Source organism: Aethina tumida, chromosome 2, assembly GCF_024364675.1.
Source record: "Aethina tumida isolate Nest 87 chromosome 2, icAetTumi1.1, whole genome shotgun sequence".
Taxonomy (NCBI): Eukaryota; Metazoa; Arthropoda; class Insecta; order Coleoptera; family Nitidulidae; genus Aethina; species Aethina tumida.
The window spans coordinates 18,717,981-18,738,226 of NC_065436.1; the positions used below are offsets into that span (position 1 = coordinate 18,717,981).

General features: G+C 30.4%; 2 protein-coding genes and 1 long non-coding RNA gene across 3 annotated transcripts; all 3 read left to right on the forward strand.

The window, feature by feature from the left end:
- The first annotated feature begins 241 nt into the window (after positions 1-241).
- LOC109605658 (odorant receptor 10a) lies at positions 242-2,517 on the forward strand. The gene is made up of 5 exons (XM_020022254.2): positions 242-619; positions 1,798-1,897; positions 1,962-2,066; positions 2,121-2,279; positions 2,339-2,517. Exons 1-5 carry the CDS (start codon positions 249-251, stop codon positions 2,384-2,386), a joined length of 783 nt encoding a protein of 260 aa, XP_019877813.2. The 5' UTR covers positions 242-248; the 3' UTR covers positions 2,387-2,517.
- A 449-nt stretch (positions 2,518-2,966) lies between these two features.
- On the forward strand, positions 2,967-4,914 carry LOC126264572 (uncharacterized). Its single transcript, XM_049963030.1, has 5 exons — positions 2,967-3,857; positions 3,929-4,028; positions 4,079-4,183; positions 4,285-4,443; positions 4,493-4,914. The coding sequence occupies exons 1-5, from the start codon at positions 3,025-3,027 to the stop codon at positions 4,538-4,540; spliced, it is 1,245 nt and encodes a 414-aa protein (XP_049818987.1). The 5' UTR covers positions 2,967-3,024; the 3' UTR covers positions 4,541-4,914.
- Positions 4,915-8,209: 3,295 nt separating this feature from the next.
- On the forward strand, positions 8,210-8,731 carry LOC126264634 (uncharacterized). Its single transcript, XR_007547311.1, has 3 exons — positions 8,210-8,284; positions 8,375-8,533; positions 8,591-8,731. It is a non-coding gene; the product is annotated as an uncharacterized LOC126264634 (long non-coding RNA).
- The last annotated feature ends 11,515 nt before the right edge of the window (positions 8,732-20,246 follow it).

Sequence of the window (20,246 nt, forward strand, 5' to 3'; positions counted from 1 at the left end):
TACAGTTGGTTCTTCTAATAATTGGTGGACAAAATGCTGAAGAAATTGTGGAAAATCTCAGTGTTTCGATATTGTACACCTTGAATCTGTATAAAATCCTATGCTATAGAACACGCAACGTTTTTTCACTATTTTCGTTGATTTCCGAAAATGAAAAAAGAGTACTCGCAACTAACGATGAAGTTGTTGTTAAAATTTATAAAAAGCACGCTATCCAAGCTTATGTTTCGTCAATTGTGCACATAGGAATGACAACATTTTGTATTTTCTTGTACATTATTTATCCCTTGTACACAAATAAAACACAAAATCTAGTGGGAGATAACGCCAAGTTCATATTCTCAAGTTGGTTTCCATTCAACAAAACTGAACATTTCACATTGGTTTATGTGCTGCATGTAGTGGCTGGATATTATGGATCTGCATATGCTGTGTACTCGGACGCAGCTTTTTTCTCTATTATGATTTATTGTGTGGGGCAAATGAAGATATTGCAACATTATTTATCCAATATCTACAAGTATTCCATTGATTATCAAAAAATTAACAACTGTAATTTGGATGAAGCCCAAATATGCGTTGTAAAGAAATTTATAGTGATGCATCAAGATATCATATCGTGAGTATTTGAGTTTAATTATTTATATTTGGATATATACTAAATGACAAAGGAATTGAAACCTCAAGAAAGAAATATTCAAATTTAATATTAATATAGACGATTAAAATTTGGAAGGGAAATATCAGAGATTTTAGATTATATTTAATTTAGTTAATTATGTGTTATCGATGTTACCTAAACATTCCCCAACAGGGATTTCTTCCTGAGGTATAGTATCCCAAGTTATCTGTTTCTCATGTCTTAGAACCTCCAAAGTCCGTGGAGGCTTCATAGCTTTCTACTCATATCCCAAACATGTTCTGTGGGTGCAACGTCGGAGGATCTAGCTAGCTATGGCATCAGATTCGCATCTTCCAAAAAGTTTATAATAGTAAATTAATGCTGGCAACATGGGTTAGAGCATTATATTGGATCCCTGGGGCGACTAAGTAAGGTACCACTTATTCCATGAGTAATTGTACCCTTGTTCCGTGTACATGTCGCTCAACATCAAACTGAAGTTGACGTGTTTCTTCCACATTCCAATGTTGTTGTTCTCTATACCACTGTAGTCATTGTTTTCAATGTTCAGTGGTCAGAGGTAAAAAAAGATTCTCATAATCACTCATCACTCAAAGATCTAGATGTCCAAATTCGGACTTGGAAGGCCATAAGTCTTAGACGTCGATCTTGAACCACATCCGTATCCCTTCGATGTCCGGCGCCTACTTTTCTCCTATTTTGGGTACTATCAAATCACGCTTGACTATATCTCAACAGTAGTTGGATTTCTGTGAGTTCTATAACTGATTTGTTGAAATGAAAAATCCGCCCTTTCGGCTTCTTTCAAATTAACTGGTTCCAGGCATTTTAGCATTACTAAACATCGGTATTGGATCCAACCAAATAGTTTAATTTTTTATTATTTTAAACTTATTTTAAATTTATTTGAATCGTGGTAAAAAATAAGTTTACAACATTATCAAATTTTAACCGTTTATTCCTTGCAGTAATATCTATGGTTTACCAAAACAATATTAAATTTGAACACACCCTTCTTGTTGGAATTTCTTTGTCATTTAGAATATATTGTTTTTTTAATCATAATTGTCTACTCTTTTTTCCTTCATATACATTGAAAAAATAGGACAAGTTGTTTGCTTCCAGAACGTTTCCTACTCATATAAATCCTTTAGTTTTGTAGAATTATTGGATGATGCCGTAAAAGTATTTATGATGATCGACTTCATAATGCTCTCCGTCAAAATGACAATTTTAATCATTCAATTTATTTCAGTAAGTGATCTGGATTAAATATGTACTTTGTATGATAAAAATATTAACCTTTACAATTTTCCAGTATCCAGTTATTAATGTTGAAACTTCTCGAACAATAACTCATTTGATAGCAACCATATTGGAAATTAGTTTCTTGTATTGGAATGGAAATGAAGTAATTGTTCAGGTATTTATATTTATTTCAATAAGATTTCCCTATTTTAAACATAATATTTATTAGAGCACTACAGGCATTTCTTCTGCTATATTTAACGGTGACTGGTATTTAATGAACGAAAAGGCTAAAAAATATGTGTATTTTATGATGATGAGAACTGAGAGACCTTTAAAAATAAGCATTGGACCTTTTTCAGCAGTAACTCTCCAAGCAGCTTTAAGCGTAAGTTTTTGAACATTTTACAAGATGGAATAATATTTTATATTATATGGTTATTGTAGATAATAAAATCAATTTATTCCTATGTGGCTGTGATCTACAAAAACTAGAAATCAAATATAATGATTTCAGAGAGATATGAAGATATAATAGAAATATTAGATAATTACAGTGCAGTCAGAAAACTATAGTATATTTTTGAAACTGTGTTGATAGAAAATAAATTGATTTGTAAAATTTATATTAGATCTTTGTTTAGAAAGAGATTAATTAAATTATGGAAATTTCAATAAAATAAATGTTTGCACTATTTATAAACTATTTTGATGTAAGTATCCATTTACAGCCTCAAGGGATTTTTCACATAATATTTCTTTTCTCATTCAAATCCAAATAAGAGACAAATCCATCAAAATAAACTAAGTAATATGGGAAACCTATTTTACTTCTTAGAGTTCGATACAAGTTATAGAATATGGTATGTAATTAACCTTTACACACACTAATTTGTTGGCTAGTTTATTAAGATAAAATTATTCTCAACAATTTGTTTATTTACATGTGTTAAATAACTATAAATATATGTCAAAGAATGGAAGAATTCTACGAAACATATGTTAATTCCCAATAAAGCAGAGCTGTTAAATGTCACGCGATAAATTTCAAATGTAAATATTTAAGTGACTAAACTCCTACATAAATTATATGAAAATTATAAAAATTATATGTCTTACAATGTTATAAATTCATGCAATTCGAAATCATTCCAACAGTTTCAATTATCATAACAGGCAATAAAATGCAGCACTTGTTTGTGGTAAAATTTTTGATGCTGGCTCTTGGTGTGTGGCCCATAAAACTACTAGATTATAAATCCATACATCCGTGGATTTTAAAAGTTTATTCCAAGTATTATTATATATCTTGGACATTCCTAGCGATGTTTGAAGTAAGTCAATATATACTGTTGATTATACTCATAAATGAAGGTAACAAAGGTGCAGAAATTTTGGAGGTCCTCAGCATTTCCATTCTATACACCATGAATTTGTATAAAATTAACTGTTGCCGATCAAAAAACATTCAATCGTTGCTTTTTTGGATCACAGAAAATGAACAACAAGCAATTGCCACCGATGATGAGGAAATTATAAAAATTCAGAAAAAACATTCTCTCCAAGCACACATCTCATCGGTTCTTCACGTTTCGACTGCAACTTTGTGCGTTTTAACTTACGTGTTTTATCCTATATACGCAAACAAACAAGAAAATTTAGAAGGGTGTGATAAGAAGTTAATATTTTCAAGTTGGTTTCCTTTTGACAGAAGTGAATACTACTTTTGGGCCCTTACTATTCAATTTTTTGGTGGATACTACGGGTCTTCTTATGCGGTATACGTAGATTCACTTTTTTTCACAATCATGATTTATTGTGTTGGGCAGATGAAAATTTTACAACATTATCTACGTAACACTAATAAATATTCGGGGCAGTACCAAAAAAGAACTGGATGCACTTTGGAGGAAGCTCAAACTGTAGTTGTAAAGAGTCTCATAGACAAACATAAAGAAATAATAAAGTAAGTAGATATTTTTTGTATGATTATTCATATAGTACCATTTTTACTAATTTAATTTTCATGAATTGAAGCTGTGTTGAACTATTAGATGAAGTCATTAGTATATTAATGTTAATGGATTTCATTTTATTCTCTATAAAACAGGCCATTTTAATTATACAATTTGTAAATGTAAGCCCTTAGTTATACAACTAATAGTCAAGTGACAATTTTTTTTTTAGAATCCTGTTATAAATTTTGAATCCATGCGAGTTTTAACTTTTATTATTGCAGTCTTTTTGCAGATTGCATTTATATATTGGAATGCCAATGCAATTTTCTTAGAGGTTTATACATATTTTATCTAATAACTGTTAATTAATTATTACTAATTTAAATAAGCACAATTAAAAGCAATATTCGTGGGTTCATTAAATATTTGTTTTAGAGTACTGAAGGTATATCATCGGCCATATTTAATGGAGATTGGTATTTATTAAATCAGAAGTCTCAAAAAGATTTGTTGTTGATGATGATGAGAACAAATGTTCCCTCACGAATAAGTATCGGACCTTTTTCTACGGTAAATCTGCAAGCTGCTTTACAGGTAAGAATAAATATCAAATAATACTATATAATTTATTTTATCTTTTCAGATAATAAAGTCTATTTATTCATATGTAGCAGTAATGTATCAAAAATAGAGAGAAAAATGCAGCTAGTCGCAAGTGATTTCCATTTCTATTTACACACATATGTCAGCAACAGGAACACAACCTAATGATTAGAATTAGTTTAATATAAAGTGTAGCCCATTTAAAAGCGGGACACCCGCATAAAATTTATTAGGGACAAAAAACGTGATATTGTTGTCTATAATTACATATATTCATAGTTTATTATTGAAAAAAAGTTTGTCAAAATCGTACAAAAATTTCCTTTGGTATCTCCCACTTTCAAATGGGCCATATTGTAGGTATTAATAAAGATACAGGAATTTTATTTATTTAATATTGTATAAAATTATTTCCACTTAGTATAGAATAAATTTCTTAGTATTTAATAAAAGATTTATTTATGTTTACTATGATAATATGATTTATAGTTGAATATTTGCTGTGAGAATGAGTAACTTTTAACTATAAGCTGCTTCAGCCAGCTTTATGTGTAAGTACTTGAATGTAGGAGAGATCTAATCATGGAGTTGGTCATATTAGTTAATTTCATCTTAATTCTGTCACGGATATTCTAATAGATTCAATGTTACATCTTATACAATTACTTTTTTGAGGCAAAAAATATAAAATAACTTGTTTCTAAGGATGTACAAGAAATTCGTGTTGGTTAAATGCAATTCGGCGTTAAGGCATTTTCATACAAACTTTTTTAATAATGGAAATAGAAAATATTATAAATACAATTAGAATTTCAATTTATTAATAGATTTTTATTATGAAAGTAAATTAAATATGTAGAAAATATTTTTCTTATATAATTTATCTATATTGAATAGTAAAATTTTTAGTTGGCGAAGAATATGTTTTCTTACATGTAAATTTTGAATACAAAAGAGATACTGTACTTTCAATTGACATACCATAAATTCCAAATGTAATTTTTTAGTCGAGAAAATACCCATACTTAAATTATATGCAATTGAAAAGATTATGGTTTACAACCATAATTTTTGTCAATACTGACAATTTATTTATGTTTAGGTTAGATTATTTTTTTCTAACATATATTAAATCCTAATATAACAGAACTATAACACTGTTAAATGACTAACAATAAATTCCAAATATAAATTTTTAACCGCGAAATGTAACCACACCCTTACATAAGTTTTATGCTATTAGAAAAATTATACATCTGGCAATATTGTAAAATACTAAAAATCTAAAAAAAGTAAGAGAAAACATTTATTTATCTAAAACAAAATGCAGCACTTGTTTGTGGTAAAATATATGATGCTGGCTCTCTGTGTGTGGCCCATAAAACTACTAGATTACAAATCTATTCATCCATGGATTTTAAAAATTTATTCCAAGTATTATAACGTATCCTGGACATTCTTGGCCATGTTTGAAGCTAGCCAAAATGTGCGTCTGATTATACTAATAAATGATGGCAACATAATTGAAGAATTAGTATTCTATACACCATGAATTTTTAAAAAATTAACTGGTGTTGACCGAAGAACATTCAGTCGTTGCTTTTTTTGATTACCGAAAATGAAAAACTAGTTTTTACCACCAATGATGAAGAACTTATAAAAATTCATAAAGCATACATCCCATCGGTTCTTCATGTGACGGTGACCAATTTGTGTGTTTTAACTTACGTTTTTTATCCTTCATGTGCAAACCAGAAGGATAATTTGAATGGGGACGAAAGGAAATTAAAGTTTTCAGGTAGAATAGATTATAAAATAGAAAATATAAATACAACTAGAATTTCAATTAATTAATAGATTTTTATTATGAAAGTAAATTAAATATGTAGAAAATATGTTTCTTATAAAATTCATCTATATTGAATACTAAAATATTTAGTTGGCGAAGAATATATGTGAATTTTGAATATAAAAGAGATACTGTACTTTCAAATGATATACCATAAATTCCAAATTTAATCGAGAAAATAGCCATACTTAAATTATATACAATTGAAAAGGTTACCACCATAATTTTTGTCAATACTGATATTTTATTTATGTTTAGGTTAGATTATTTTTTTCTAACACATATTAATTCCTAATATAACAGAACTATAACATTGTTAAATGACCAACAGTGCAGCACTTTCAAATGACATATCATAAATTCTAAATGTAAATTTTTAATCGAGAAAATAGCCATACTTAAATTATATGCAATTGAAAAGATTATGGTTTATTACCATAATTTTCGTCAATACTGACAATTTATTTATGTTTAGGTAAGATTATTTTAACCTCCATGTTAGTAAAATTTATGTCTATATTTTGGTGGTTTTATCATGGTGATTCTTCCATCAATTTAATGAATAATTGATAGATTGACCACTTTCTGTTTATAAGTAACATAAATTAAAGGTTCCGGAATTGTACAAAAGTGTGGGTAAATTAGTTACAAATACGTGGCTGTCGAAGAATACATTTTCCATTAAACATATGTTAGTTCCCGATCTATTTAATGTCACGCGATAAATTGCAAATGTAAATTTTTAAGGAAAGGTGACAACACCCACAAAATTTCTATGAGAATTATAAAAATTATACGTTTGGAAATGTTATAAAACACGTACAACTTCAAGTAATTCCAGATGAGTCAACTATAACAGCAGAGAAGCATCTCAAACAAAATGCAGCACTTGTTTGTGGTAAAATATTTGATGCTGGCTTTGGGTGTGTGGCCCATAAAACTACTAGATTATAAATCTATACATCCATGGATTTTAAAAATTTATTCCAAGTATTATTATGTATCCTGGACATTTTTGGCGCTATTTGAAGTAAGTCAGTACGTACTCTTGATCCTATTAATAAAGGAAGGCAACAACGGCGAAGAAATTTTGGATGTTCTCAGCATTTCTATTCTGTACACTATGAATTTGTATAAGATTAACTGTTGCCGATCAAAGAACATCCAATCGTTGCTTTTTTGGATCACGGAAAAAGAAAACCAAGCAATTGCCACTGACGATGAGGAAGTCATAAAAATACAAAGAAAACATTCATCTCGAGCACACATCTCATCGATTCTTCACGTTTCGACTGTAACTTTTTGCGTCTTAACTTATGTGTTTTATCCTTTGTACGCAAACAAAACAAAAAATTTGAAAGGGAAAGACATGAAGTTAATATTCTCAAGTTGGTTTCCTTTCGAACCGAGTAAACACTATGCATTGGCCTTTTTTATTCAGTTTTTTGCAGGATACTATGGATCTTCTTATGCTGTATATGTAGATAGTCTTTTCTTTACAATCATGATTTTTTGTGTTGGGCAGATGAAAATTTTACAACACTATTTACGTAACCCTAATAAATATTCGAAGCTGTATCAAAAAAGAACTGGGTGCACTTTGGAAGATGCTCAAATTGCAGTTGTAAAGAGTCTAATAGACAGACATAAAGAAATAATAACGTAAGTGAATAATTACTTTATTATCCACACTTTTGTTATATTTAATTGTCTTGAATTGTAGCTGTGTTAAACTATTTGATGAAGTCATTAGTGTACTAATGTTGATAGATTTCATTTTATTCTCCATAAAACAAGCAATTTTAATTATACAATTTGTAAATGTAAGTCGTTACATGTATAAAATAATAGCAAACAAATCAACATTTTTTTTTTCAGAATCCCGTTATAACTTTCGAATCAATGCGAGTTGTATCATTTATTATTGGTGTTTTCATGCAGATTGGATTTATATATTGGAACGCCAATGCAATTTATTTGGAGGTTTTTGAATATTTTGTTATGTGTATATATAATAGCTGTATTGTAATTCTTTATTATTAATTTTGTGGGTTCATTAAATATTTGTTTTAGAGTACTCAAGGTATATCATCGGCTATATTTAATGGAGACTGGTATTTATTAAATCAAAAGTCTCAAAAAGATTTGTTGTTGATGATGATGAGAACAAAAGTTCCCTCACGAATAAGTATCGGACCTTTTTCTACGGTAAATCTGCAAGCTGTTTTACAGGTAAGAACAAACACAAATTAAAAAATGACAAAAAAATTAATTATTTTGTCTTTTCAGATATTAAAATCTATTTATTCATATGTAGCAGTAATGTATAAAAAATAGAAGACAATCTTTGAAAAATGCACATGTAGCTGCAAGTGACTTCAATTTATTCATATTCACCTATATCAGCAATAGACAAATAACTTAATTGTTAAAATAATTATGTAAAATTATTTTCACTTACTGTAGAATATATAACATTAAAAAATAGTTTATTTTATCAATTTCCCTGAACCGTTTAAGTTGAAAATTCGATATTTTCCAATTGATTTTAAAAAATGTACTTTTCTGATAAAAGATGCTCCAAATACGTGTACTATGAAAAAATTTAGTTGAAGTCTATTACTGCCCGGTATTTTATTTTACCTCAAGGCTAAGGCAAGTTGTCGACGAGGCGGAGAGAAGTTTTTTTCCATATAGCAGAATATCTTCAATTTTCTGTAGGGAAAATTTCACAAAATGAAAAATTTCTCTTTTGTGACTTATTAATACGATTGAAAAGCTAGAAAAGAATGATGATGAGAATAATCAAAATAAAGCAAACTTTTAACTGTCAAAAAACACTCAGAACACATTCAGATATTTTTCTAAAATTTTGAAATAAGAAATATTTAATTGTCAATCAAAATTGTATTTTTTTCTTTATACTTTTAAAAAATTTTAGGGTATGCCAATTGATATGCCAATTGGTATTCGATTTGTGATTTTGATCTGTGGGAACTAAAAACACATAAGTTGGAGAATGTACATCAATATTTAACTATAATATTATATTAAATAATTATAATATTAATGATATTATCATTAAATTATTAAGATTAAGAAGATTATTAAAATGTATTTCAGAAAAAGTATGGAACATTTATTTATTGTCAATTAATCACAAGAATCACAGCTTTTTACTTTTTTTTATTAATAAAATATTAATTTGATATGAAATATTGGGATTTTTCATATCAGTTGTGATGTTAAATTGTGGTTGTAACCAATACATACAATCGTGTTGTAAAATAATTTAGAAATGTAGTATAAAATAACATATATATATATATATATATATATATATATATATTTATTTAACCGCCTATACAGACCCACTTCGACATGTTGTATTAACGTTATCAGACCAAATTTGACGTTAACAGACCCGGCTCCGGGTCTGACAACGTATCATTGTTTTTCTCAATGGTTTTCGTATATACACCCTCTAAGGGGTGTCAGGGCAAATTTTCGATTGGGCCTGGAAAAGCGGCTGTATAACTACACTTATACGAATTTAGTTGAATGATAAATAGGGCAGAGGGCGCAAAATTTGTATAAAATTTTATACAAATACGCTATTAGACCCAGGCTTTGAAATCAACGTTAACAGACCCTAAATTTGACAACTATGCATAAGCATGTCTAGCTACTAATTTTCCGTTTAGACATCTCCTTTATTTAAAATACCCGAATTTGTATCTTTAACAATATTTCTAATTTATAAATTTTATTATTATTGTTATTTATTATTTATTATAAATTTATTTATTAAAATATGTAGTCCACAACATAACAAAATATTACAAACATTTGTAATGACAAAAGTCATTTGAACGAAAACAATGTTTGAAATACTACGAGCTCTCTTTTAGTAAAGTTAGTCTAATCATTCACAAATGCGATTGTTGGTGTTGTTATTAGACTATTTTTTAAATATTTTCAGATATGTTTAGATTTAAATTGTCTGTTTGATAGAATAATTTGATTTTAACAAATACGTGCTCGTCTCCAAGAAATTTGAAACAATTTTACTTTAGATGATTGCTAAATATTAGTAGACATTGTAATAAGTCACAAGATAACTTGCTATAAGTTGTATCAACACCTTTAAGGTTTGCCCCAGGTATTTAATAGTTCTTCAATTATTGTCACTATATCAACAAAACTAAAAAATAGGGAACCGATGAAGCATGTATATTGTGGATACGAATAACAGGTTTTTCCGCCGTTACATATATTTGTGCAAGTGGTGACAATAAAACCCGTATATATGTCGGAAATTAATTTAAAATAATCGATTTAAAATTGTTACAAATTTTTAAATTGAAGAGATTATAATAGATAATAGATAATTAAGATCAATTTTTCTAAAAGAGCAAATGTTTTAATAAATAAAGATAAATTTTTTGAAAATTTCAAAGTAAATATTAGAAGATTTGTGGAAATAAGTAATTCCATATTTAATAAATATTGCATAGAAAACAAAATAATGGTAGTAGTACTTGTTTTCAAGACAAATAAAACATAGTTAACTATGTTTTTGAAACAAACACAGTAAGTACAATATTTTTTCTACAAAAAATTTTATGTTTTTAAAATAATATATTTTTTTCAGATACAGTTAGTTCAAAACTAGGCCTAAAACTCCGTTCCCCGCATTAATCATTAATAAAACCTTAGCCACTTTGGCTGTTCGGAAAGTATCATCTGAAAGTCTATAATAAAAAACTATCAATTAACGATAGTTAATTTAATAAAAGAAAAATAAAGATCATAAGAATATAAAAAATAATATAATTAATATATTATTATTACTATATATTATTAATATATTATATTCTTATTACTATTAATTATTTTCCTATAAAATTCCTTATGAGTCTTCTCTGTATGTCCCATAAATCTTGCTACCTGTTCCGTTTCATTCTGTTCAAAATTTACCAATTGAGGTATTGTTGCAATTTGCTTTCTAAATCTGGTACTGGTCAAAAGTTCTGGATTTTTAGCTCCAGATTTTTGTGCTAACTTTCTAATAATTGCTGATCCGTTCATCCATTTATCTTTGGAACCTGGCCTTGCAAAAACGTGTTTATTTGTATTGGGAACTATATCGGTGGTCTTTCTAATTTCAAGTGATATATCAATATAGGATTGCATACGTTTTGTGAATAATATCGGCACGGGTTTACTGCCTTTTCCAAAGACATAGTTTTTTCAAATTCTGAAAGTGTACTTAAACATTCTTTCTGGTTAATAGTGATATTATGTTTTCCATAAGTTAATATATCCAAAAATTGAACTTCACCAATACATTTTCGATTAAAAACTAGAACCATGCACAAAGTACTTTCTTCTAGTATTTTATAATTGTAGCAAATACTTTCGTTTTCTTTTAATTTTTTATACGATTCATCGGCTATTATATGAAGTGAAAGAGAAAAAGCTTGAAATGTTTGATTTACTGCATAGAAGCCGCTTATAATTTTGCAAGAGGCTAGAATATTTGGGTACGTTTCAGGCTTTGAAGCATCTATAAGATTTTTAATTGTGGTAAATTTTTGTAACGCTAATTTTAATCTTACAAATTCTCGCATTTTGTTAGAAACTACTACTTCTCTTTCCCTTTTTTCTTAATGAAATTATAGCCAATCTTTTATCTTGACTGTTAACGGGCATATTTAAAATTTTCTGCACAATTTCTTCTTCTTTACGCAATCTAAATAAATGTCTTGAAAAATGTCCAACTTCCAAGATAATTTTCAAGATTTCTTCATTTTTATATTTGATTTCTGAGTCGTTTGAGGTATCTGATGATACATATTCATCAGCACTTTCTAGAATATTTGAAGATGACTAAGAGCAGGAGTCAGATATTCTAGTTTCAGTAGCAATCTCAGTTTCAACATTCATCTCAGAATTTTTTAAGTTCAAGTTACTTTTTAATTTTTCGCTAATTTGCTTATTGTAAAAATTTAAACATTCATGTTTAAATTCACTATAAGACTGTTAGACATTTAAAAGTAAAAATTTTAAAATGCAATCAATCTTGAAAAGTGGCAACGTTGTCGGGATTGGTAGCGTCGATTAAGTACCTAGGTTTTATACAACGGGCTTCAAAAGTATGTTCACTTGTCTGGGTCTGGTATCGATTATTTAATATATAAAATTAGTATAAAAGTTTTTTTCTTTCCCCTCTTTTTGCCCCATAAGAGTTATTTTTATTTTGTTTATGGTTTTAGTCTTTATACACAAAAATTTCCATTAGAAATGCTGGGTCTGAGGTTGTCTGTTAGATATGTCGGGTCCAACAACGCCTGTTGGATAAATATATATATGTCGCAGCGCGGTCAGGATTATCGGCCATTTCGAATATTAAATAACACGCAAATAGTCCTTACAATGTAATTGAACTAACAGGCACAGGATTACAACTAATAGTCAAACAATTAGGTAGGAGTTGTATGAAACGCGGTGATCCCGACAGTTATGCCAAGCCAAGACTTCTACGCAGCTTCCCTGACGGAGCTTAACTGTCCGCCCTCGCAGGTCTCCTCTACCGTCACCCTCGGTTCGAGTACCATCCCCTGCTTAGCACTTCCCCTGATTCCACCCAAGTACTATAAGTATGCAACCCATAGTACTACTTGCGTTTCACATGAACCCTCCGACACGGCCATTCTGACAAGTCACACGTCCTCGTGTGATTTTCCTGCAAATTAAGTTTAAACAGTAATAGTTCATTCGGCTTTTCCTGACTAATATCAGGCAATCAGACGTTAGTTTTATCAACCTTTCAAATCAAATGCATAAAAGTTTGCCCCAATGCGTGTTACATCTACGATATTTTCGAATATAAGACTAGAGTTTATCTATGGACATGAAAACCTCAAGATCTGCATCACTTAACCAGCAATACAGATTCGTCATCACTTAACCAGCGATGACTCTCAACAGAAATTATCACTTAACCAGCGATAAAATCTCTTCGCCACTTAACCAGCGACGGCTCTCACTAGAAATTATCACTTAACCAGCGATAAAATCTCTTCGCCACTTTACCAGCGACGGCTCTCAACTTAATCAGTGTCCACACAGTTTTCAGTCCAATGATAAAATAATAATAAAAATATAAAAAATGAATAAAATTAAGATTTAAACTATTATTTACGTTGATTCTTCTTCTTCAGAAAAAGTGATTAAATCATCGTCATTGGGTACAAAGTTTTCTGGCATTTTCTTTATGCGGTCATACCAAATAAATATCTGTTACAAGACACTCATAAAATAATTATTACATTTTTACAATTAACTCTTTCCCAAAATAAGACAACCGATTCCATTCAACACAGGTACTGTTTAGATCTATTTCAAAATATCCAAACATGAACATTGATAATAATTCAAATGCCTTTGTTAATATTCCCAATTAAACACATGAATCATCGTCTAAACAATGATCATCTACACACAACGTCTCTACATTGCCTCTGCCCCCTGCGCCATGATCAAAACCAACTGATTTTGCACTTGCAGTTACAGATCGACACATGTAAGACAATCCACAGTCTCACTACTGGGACTCAAACTGACGTCTCTTTCAACGCCTTCAAGTTCAACTGGAATATAACTTTCTGGCATTTTCCACGATTTTTCATGCGCTTACTTATAAGTTCGATTGCTACTTAATGACTTCAAAAATATAGATTACCATTCAATACCTCTATCAGGAAGAAAACAATTCTAAACATAGGATCAAATTTTGTTTGGTGTCTGACTTTAGAGCGATCAAACATGACTTTATGATATTTATGTAAATTTTGCATACTTCATAAACTTGATATACAAGATATTGAATAGACTTTTTTTAAGAAAAGAACATTTCTCCGTATTAAAAGAAAATCTAGCTTTTGTCAGTTTCTATGTCTAAATTTTGAAAATTAATTTTGTAGGAATCGTTTAAAACGCACATGTTAACTACATTGATTTTCTTTAGGCTAAGTTCCTCAAATGTCATATGAACAGCTAATCCTTTACTCAAAATTTCTCGGTCAATCATTGTGTCATGTTGCTAACAATAATCCGGTAAAAAGTGAAACAATACTTCAAGAGAGATATTATAAATTTCAACAACAGCCTAAATTTGTTAGGTACTGTTTATACTCATCTGTCCCATGCCAGTCATAACAACAACATTAGAAAATCGTTTACCATTAAGCTTAAGTGATATAGATTTTTTAATGAGCGAACATTCCGACCCGGAATCAAAACAAAATGAAAACTTCTCACCCTTATGTTTTAAAGTGGCTGCAGGTGTGTTTACCAAACACATATTGACGCGAGTTAAATGTATTAGTGTTTATATTAGTGTTTATGTTAGATATAGTTTTGTATATAGTTAGTTATCTTATCTCTTCGTGGTTTAGGCATGGGAATGTTTTCGCCCACTTATTAAGAGTATCCCTTAATGGGGTTAACGTAAACATTCCCTATTTTAAATAGGCCCATCCAAGGGGATGGATGGCAGTCTAGCAGAAATTATTGTACATAAAGCATCTATATTGAACAGTGTAAATTGTAGAAAATAAAGTTTTATCTAAACTGTTAGATATACTTATTTAACTGGCGCAGTCGTACGGTTCACTTCAGTGAAACTATCACGTCGATTTCAATCGTTTGGAAGTGAAAGAACCACATTCCGAAGAAGCATCCATTAAGGAAAATCTAAGGAACAAATACTACAATTAAACACAATCAGCCGAGGACCATCCATCGAGGAAATCCAGAGCAACACATAGATGCAACACAACAAGAAGAATCTACGAGAATCCAACTGAGTTAAGTCCATCGTGGAGAAACCAGTAAGAAGAGATTCAGGAAATCAAACAAGTGGAACTCCCAACTAGTTACGTCCATCGCGGAGAAACCAGAAGGAAACCACAAATTAAACCATCCCACACGCTGAACTACGTCCATCGAGGAGAAGTCCACGCAACGGGGATAAAATTATAAATTTTATGTAAGTAACTCATGTTTTCCCATTAACATTTTAAAGAATTGAAATTGAAGCAATTCAGAATTAGAGTACTAAAAACTGCTAGAACTCGATATTAATTTCAAAATTAAATTTATTAACTAGTAAAAACAAACAAGTAAATCAAAATGGCTCAAATTACAATTAAAGACATGATGGATACCATTCCTACCTTTGATGGTGATTCGTCCAAACTTCGATTTTTTATTGGGAGACTGGAAAAAGTAGTTAACAAATTTTATGATATTAAGGACCCCGAAAGTTTAATAAACGACTACATCACCGCTTCTATTACTAATAAACTACGAGGCCCAGCCCTCGCAGTTATTGAAAACTCAAACGCAACTTCGATTACACAAATTAGAACGGAATTGATTAGACACTTTGGTGATATTAGAAATGAGCATAGTTTGTTGTACGATCTTCACCAGTTACGGCAAAGCCGCAGCGAAACCGCTTCGGATTATTACAATAAAATTTACGAATTATGCAATATTTTTAATAATTATGTAACCCTAAATGAACCGAATCCAGAAATGCGACACATGAAATTAGAACATTTTAACCAAAGCGCCCTAACGGTATTCCAAGCAAATGTAAAACCAACTATATTAGCCTCAATGTTAAGGGTAAAAAGTCCAAGAAATATGTTAGAAGCTCTTGAATTCGTAAAAAGCGAAGAAAAATTCAATTACTATGCTTCTCAAGTTCAAACAAATTATAATAGATCACCCAATCAAAATTTTTCCCAAGGTTCCCAAAACCAAAGAAATTATAATAGACCACTCAATCAAAATTTTTCCCAAGGTTCCCAAAATCGCCAGCATGGTCAAGGCGTCCCCAACAGACAACAAAACTTTCCCCGTAACCCTGTAAATTTTCGAACTAAACAAAACAGAACCCAACACCCTACACCAATGAGTGGTGTATCCCACGTTAGAGCCAAAACAATCAATTCTCGTCAAAATCAGTCACCTAAATTTCAGTTTGAAGAGCTCTATAACTTAGAAAACAATAATCCAGTCGACACTAAAACCAATCAAAACGAGACTACTTACGAATTTAACGAAGAGAGTCCTTATTATGAAAATTTTCGGGACGACCAATATTCAAAACCGACAAAGTAATTGAATTCCACACAAATCCCAACGGAAAAAAACTTCCTTACATCCAAATAAAAAACCCTCAATTAAAATTACTTATCGACACAGGCTCTACAAAATCTTTTCTTAATCCTTTAATCGCTCATAAACATTACCCTCACAAAATAATCAAAGAACCATTTATTGTTACAACAGCATTTGCATCATCCAAACACGACGAGGTCATGCAAATAAAGGCATTTCCAGAATTTAATAGTAATGAGGTGATAACATTTCATTTATTTAAATTTCACGAAATTTTTGACGGTCTAATAGGAGTAGATAATATGCATATCCTACAAATAAAACTAGATATTCCTAATAACATTCTAAGCACCCCAAATTCAAATAATAAAATTCTCTATCTACAGACTAGTAATAACATATTAATTCAAAAACTTATTCCCGGTAACACCACAATAACATTACAAGTGCCTACAACAATCTCCGAAGGTAATATATTAATTCCAAAACAAACAATTCAAAATTGCAAAATTCCTGAAATATTAACGACAGCTAAAAATGGTAAAGCACTTATAGAAATTTCAAATGTATCAGATGACGAAATTAATTTTTCCTTACTTTACCCGCTAAAAGCCTACAAAGCAGACAATAATTTCGAGCTGTATAATTTTCATATAACAGCAAAAGAAACTAAATTAAGAAATATTTCCGAAGTTATTAGGACTGATCATTTAAATTCAGAAGAAAAAAAAAGAAATTATCAAACTATGCAGAAAATATAAAGATGTCTTCTTTAAACCAGATGATAGTCTAACCTTCAGCAATCAAATTACACATAGGATTCGTACTACAGACGAAATACCTGTTTTTACTAAAACATACAGATATCCCTTCGTACATCGCGAGGAGGTAAAGAATCAAATTAACAATATGTTAGAACAGGGCATAATCCGTCCTAGCCACTCTCCTTGGTCCGCCCCTATTTGGGTAGTACCTAAAAAATCAGACGCTTCCGGAAAGAAAAAATGGCGAATAGTTGTGGATTATCGCAAATTAAATGAAAAAACAATAGACGATAAATATCCAATACCAAACATAACTGATGTCCTGGACAAACTAGGACGTTGTAATTATTTCTCCACTCTAGATTTAGCCAGCGGTTTCCATCAAATCGAAATGCACCCTGACGATGTACAAAAAACGGCTTTTAATGCCGAAAACGGCCATTACGAATACGTCCGCATGCCTTTCGGTCTAAAGAACGCCCCGGCGACTTTCCAACGAGTTATGGACAATATCCTGAGAGAATTGATTGGAAAAATCTGTCTTGTGTACCTAGACGATATTATCGTTTTCTCAAACTCCCTTCAAGAACACATTAACAATCTTGAACTCGTGTTCGGTAAGCTACGCAAGGCACACTTTCAAATTCAACTAGACAAATGCGAATTCTTAAAAAAAGAAACATCATTCTTAGGGCATATAATTACAAAAGAAGGTATTAAACCAAATCCAGACAAAATAATCGCAATAAAAAAATTTCCAATTCCCAAAACTAGTAAAGAAATAAAAAGCTTCCTTGGACTTTTAGGTTACTACAGGCGCTTCATTCCCAACTTCGCACATTTGACCAAACCAATGACCAAACTATTAAAGAAAAATGCAAAAATCACTTTAACACCGGAATACATAAATTGTTTTAATAATTGTAAAGAACTGTTAATGAACGACCCAATCCTTCAATATCCAGATTTCACAAAAACCTTCAATTTGACAACAAAAATCGAACAACCATCGAAGTTACAAAAATAAATTTTGAGCAAGATATAATAAAAATATTTAAAGAATTTACGACCGAAACCCCCCTAAACAAATCCTCAATGTTTCACCTACGCCGTCTCACCCATTCGAAATTGTACATATCGATATATTTTCAGCAAACACACAAAAATTTTTGACGATAGTAGACTCATTTTCAAAATATGCTCAAGCATACCCGGTAACTTCCCCAAACGGAATAAATATAATTAAAGCCCTTATTATTTTCATGAGCCATCATAATTCACCATCAATTATTATCTGCGATAATGGCACAGAATTTAAAAATACAGTTTTCAAAGAATTTACGGATCTTCATCAAATTAAAATACATTTCACAACCCCACACACACACACCTCAAATGGTCCTATCGAACGATTACACTCTAGTCTAATTGAACACCTACGAATATTAAAAACAAAAGAAAAAGACCAAAGCATCATAGACCTAATGCCATTAGCCATACTAGGTTATAATAACAGCATCCATTCAGCAACAAAACACAAACCGAGCGATCTAATTAACGGCCACCTTAAAACGAACTCACCTTTCGACATTGACATTAACAAAAAAATGATGAATAATTATATTCTCAAACATAAAGAATTAACTCAAGAAATATATAAAAACATCAAAGAAAAATTAATTACCGATAAAACAAAGAACATTACCAATATTAATAAAAATAGACACGAACCACTGGAGTATACACCTGGTACAATAGTCTATCACAAAACTGACCACAGGAACAAGCTTGCCAACAAGTTCAAACCCTATGTAGTAAATAAAAATTTAACACAAAAAATACAAACAGTCAATACAAATTATAACAAAAACAACCTAAGAAGACCACTGTCTAACCGATACCATTCTAATGCAAATCTCAAATATACCGAATAATTTAAAAATACTCTTCCCAGACTACCTAAAATTCATGTTAATCGAACAGTTAAAATATATATATATAAAAAAAAAAACAAACACATAAATATTACAGTATAATACAGTATTTATTATATTCCTAGTAGATTTATACTACTCTAATTCAAGAATTGTATTCCCTGTTCCTTCGACCAATACATGAGTTCTAGGCAGCGCATAACAGTATAATTGTAATGTATTATGTATTATTAGTATATTATTGTATAGGTATTATTATGTATGTATTGTTGTAAATATTATTATGTACGGCCCTTAAAAAAAAAAAAAAATATATATATATATATTTATATATATATGTATGTATGTATATATGTTTAAATAAGATAATAATAATATTTTTTTTTTCTTTCCTTCTAAGGCCCTCTCTAAGAAGGGAGGAGTTAAATGTATTAGTGTTTATATTAGTGTTTATGTTAGATATAGTTTTGTATATAGTTAGTTATCTTATCTCTTCGTGGTTTAGGCATGGGAATGTTTTCGCCCACTTATTAAGAGTATCCCTTAATGGGGTTAACGTAAACATTCCCTATTTTAAATAGGCCCATCCAAGGGGATGGATGGCAGTCTAGCAGAAATTATTGTACATAAAGCATCTATATTGAACAGTGTAAATTGTAGAAAATAAAGTTTTATCTAAACTGTTAGATATACTTATTTAACTCGCGACGCTCGGTACTTGATCCCTTCGACTACGGATTGGCGTCTAAGTGGTTGGGTACAGTACAACGTGATGCAAAGTGTCCCTGTCGTCCACACTTGAAACAGGCAATCGATGGCTTCGTTGAATTTGGTCCATTGAATGATGGGTGTCCACTCGAGGTACTGGGTCTCGACATCTGGTTCTCATCATTTCTTGAGCTCCGACACTTGTCCGATTTATGACCCAATTTCCCACAATTGTAACATATTGTTGAAGCCATTGGTAATTTAGGCTTTTTATTGGGGTTGTGGTCGAAGTCGTTCGTCGTTGATTTCCTTTTCATATAAGAAAAAAACGGTCAGTTCTTT

Excerpts from the sequence above, each read along its gene's own strand:
- LOC126264572 (XM_049963030.1), top strand. The coding sequence starts at position 3,025 with ATGCAATTCGAAATCATTCCAACAGTTTCAATTATCATAACAGGCAAT. Across the intron at positions 4,029-4,078 it reads TAATTATACAATTTGTAAAT|AATCCTGTTATAAATTTTGA; the intron begins GTAAGCCCTTAG and ends TTTTTTTTTTAG. Across the intron at positions 4,184-4,284 it reads CCAATGCAATTTTCTTAGAG|AGTACTGAAGGTATATCATC; the intron begins GTTTATACATAT and ends TATTTGTTTTAG.
- LOC109605658 (XM_020022254.2), top strand. The coding sequence starts at position 249 with ATGACAACATTTTGTATTTTCTTGTACATTATTTATCCCTTGTACACA. Across the intron at positions 620-1,797 it reads ATGCATCAAGATATCATATC|TTTTGTAGAATTATTGGATG; the intron begins GTGAGTATTTGA and ends TAAATCCTTTAG. Across the intron at positions 2,280-2,338 it reads CTCTCCAAGCAGCTTTAAGC|ATAATAAAATCAATTTATTC; the intron begins GTAAGTTTTTGA and ends TGGTTATTGTAG.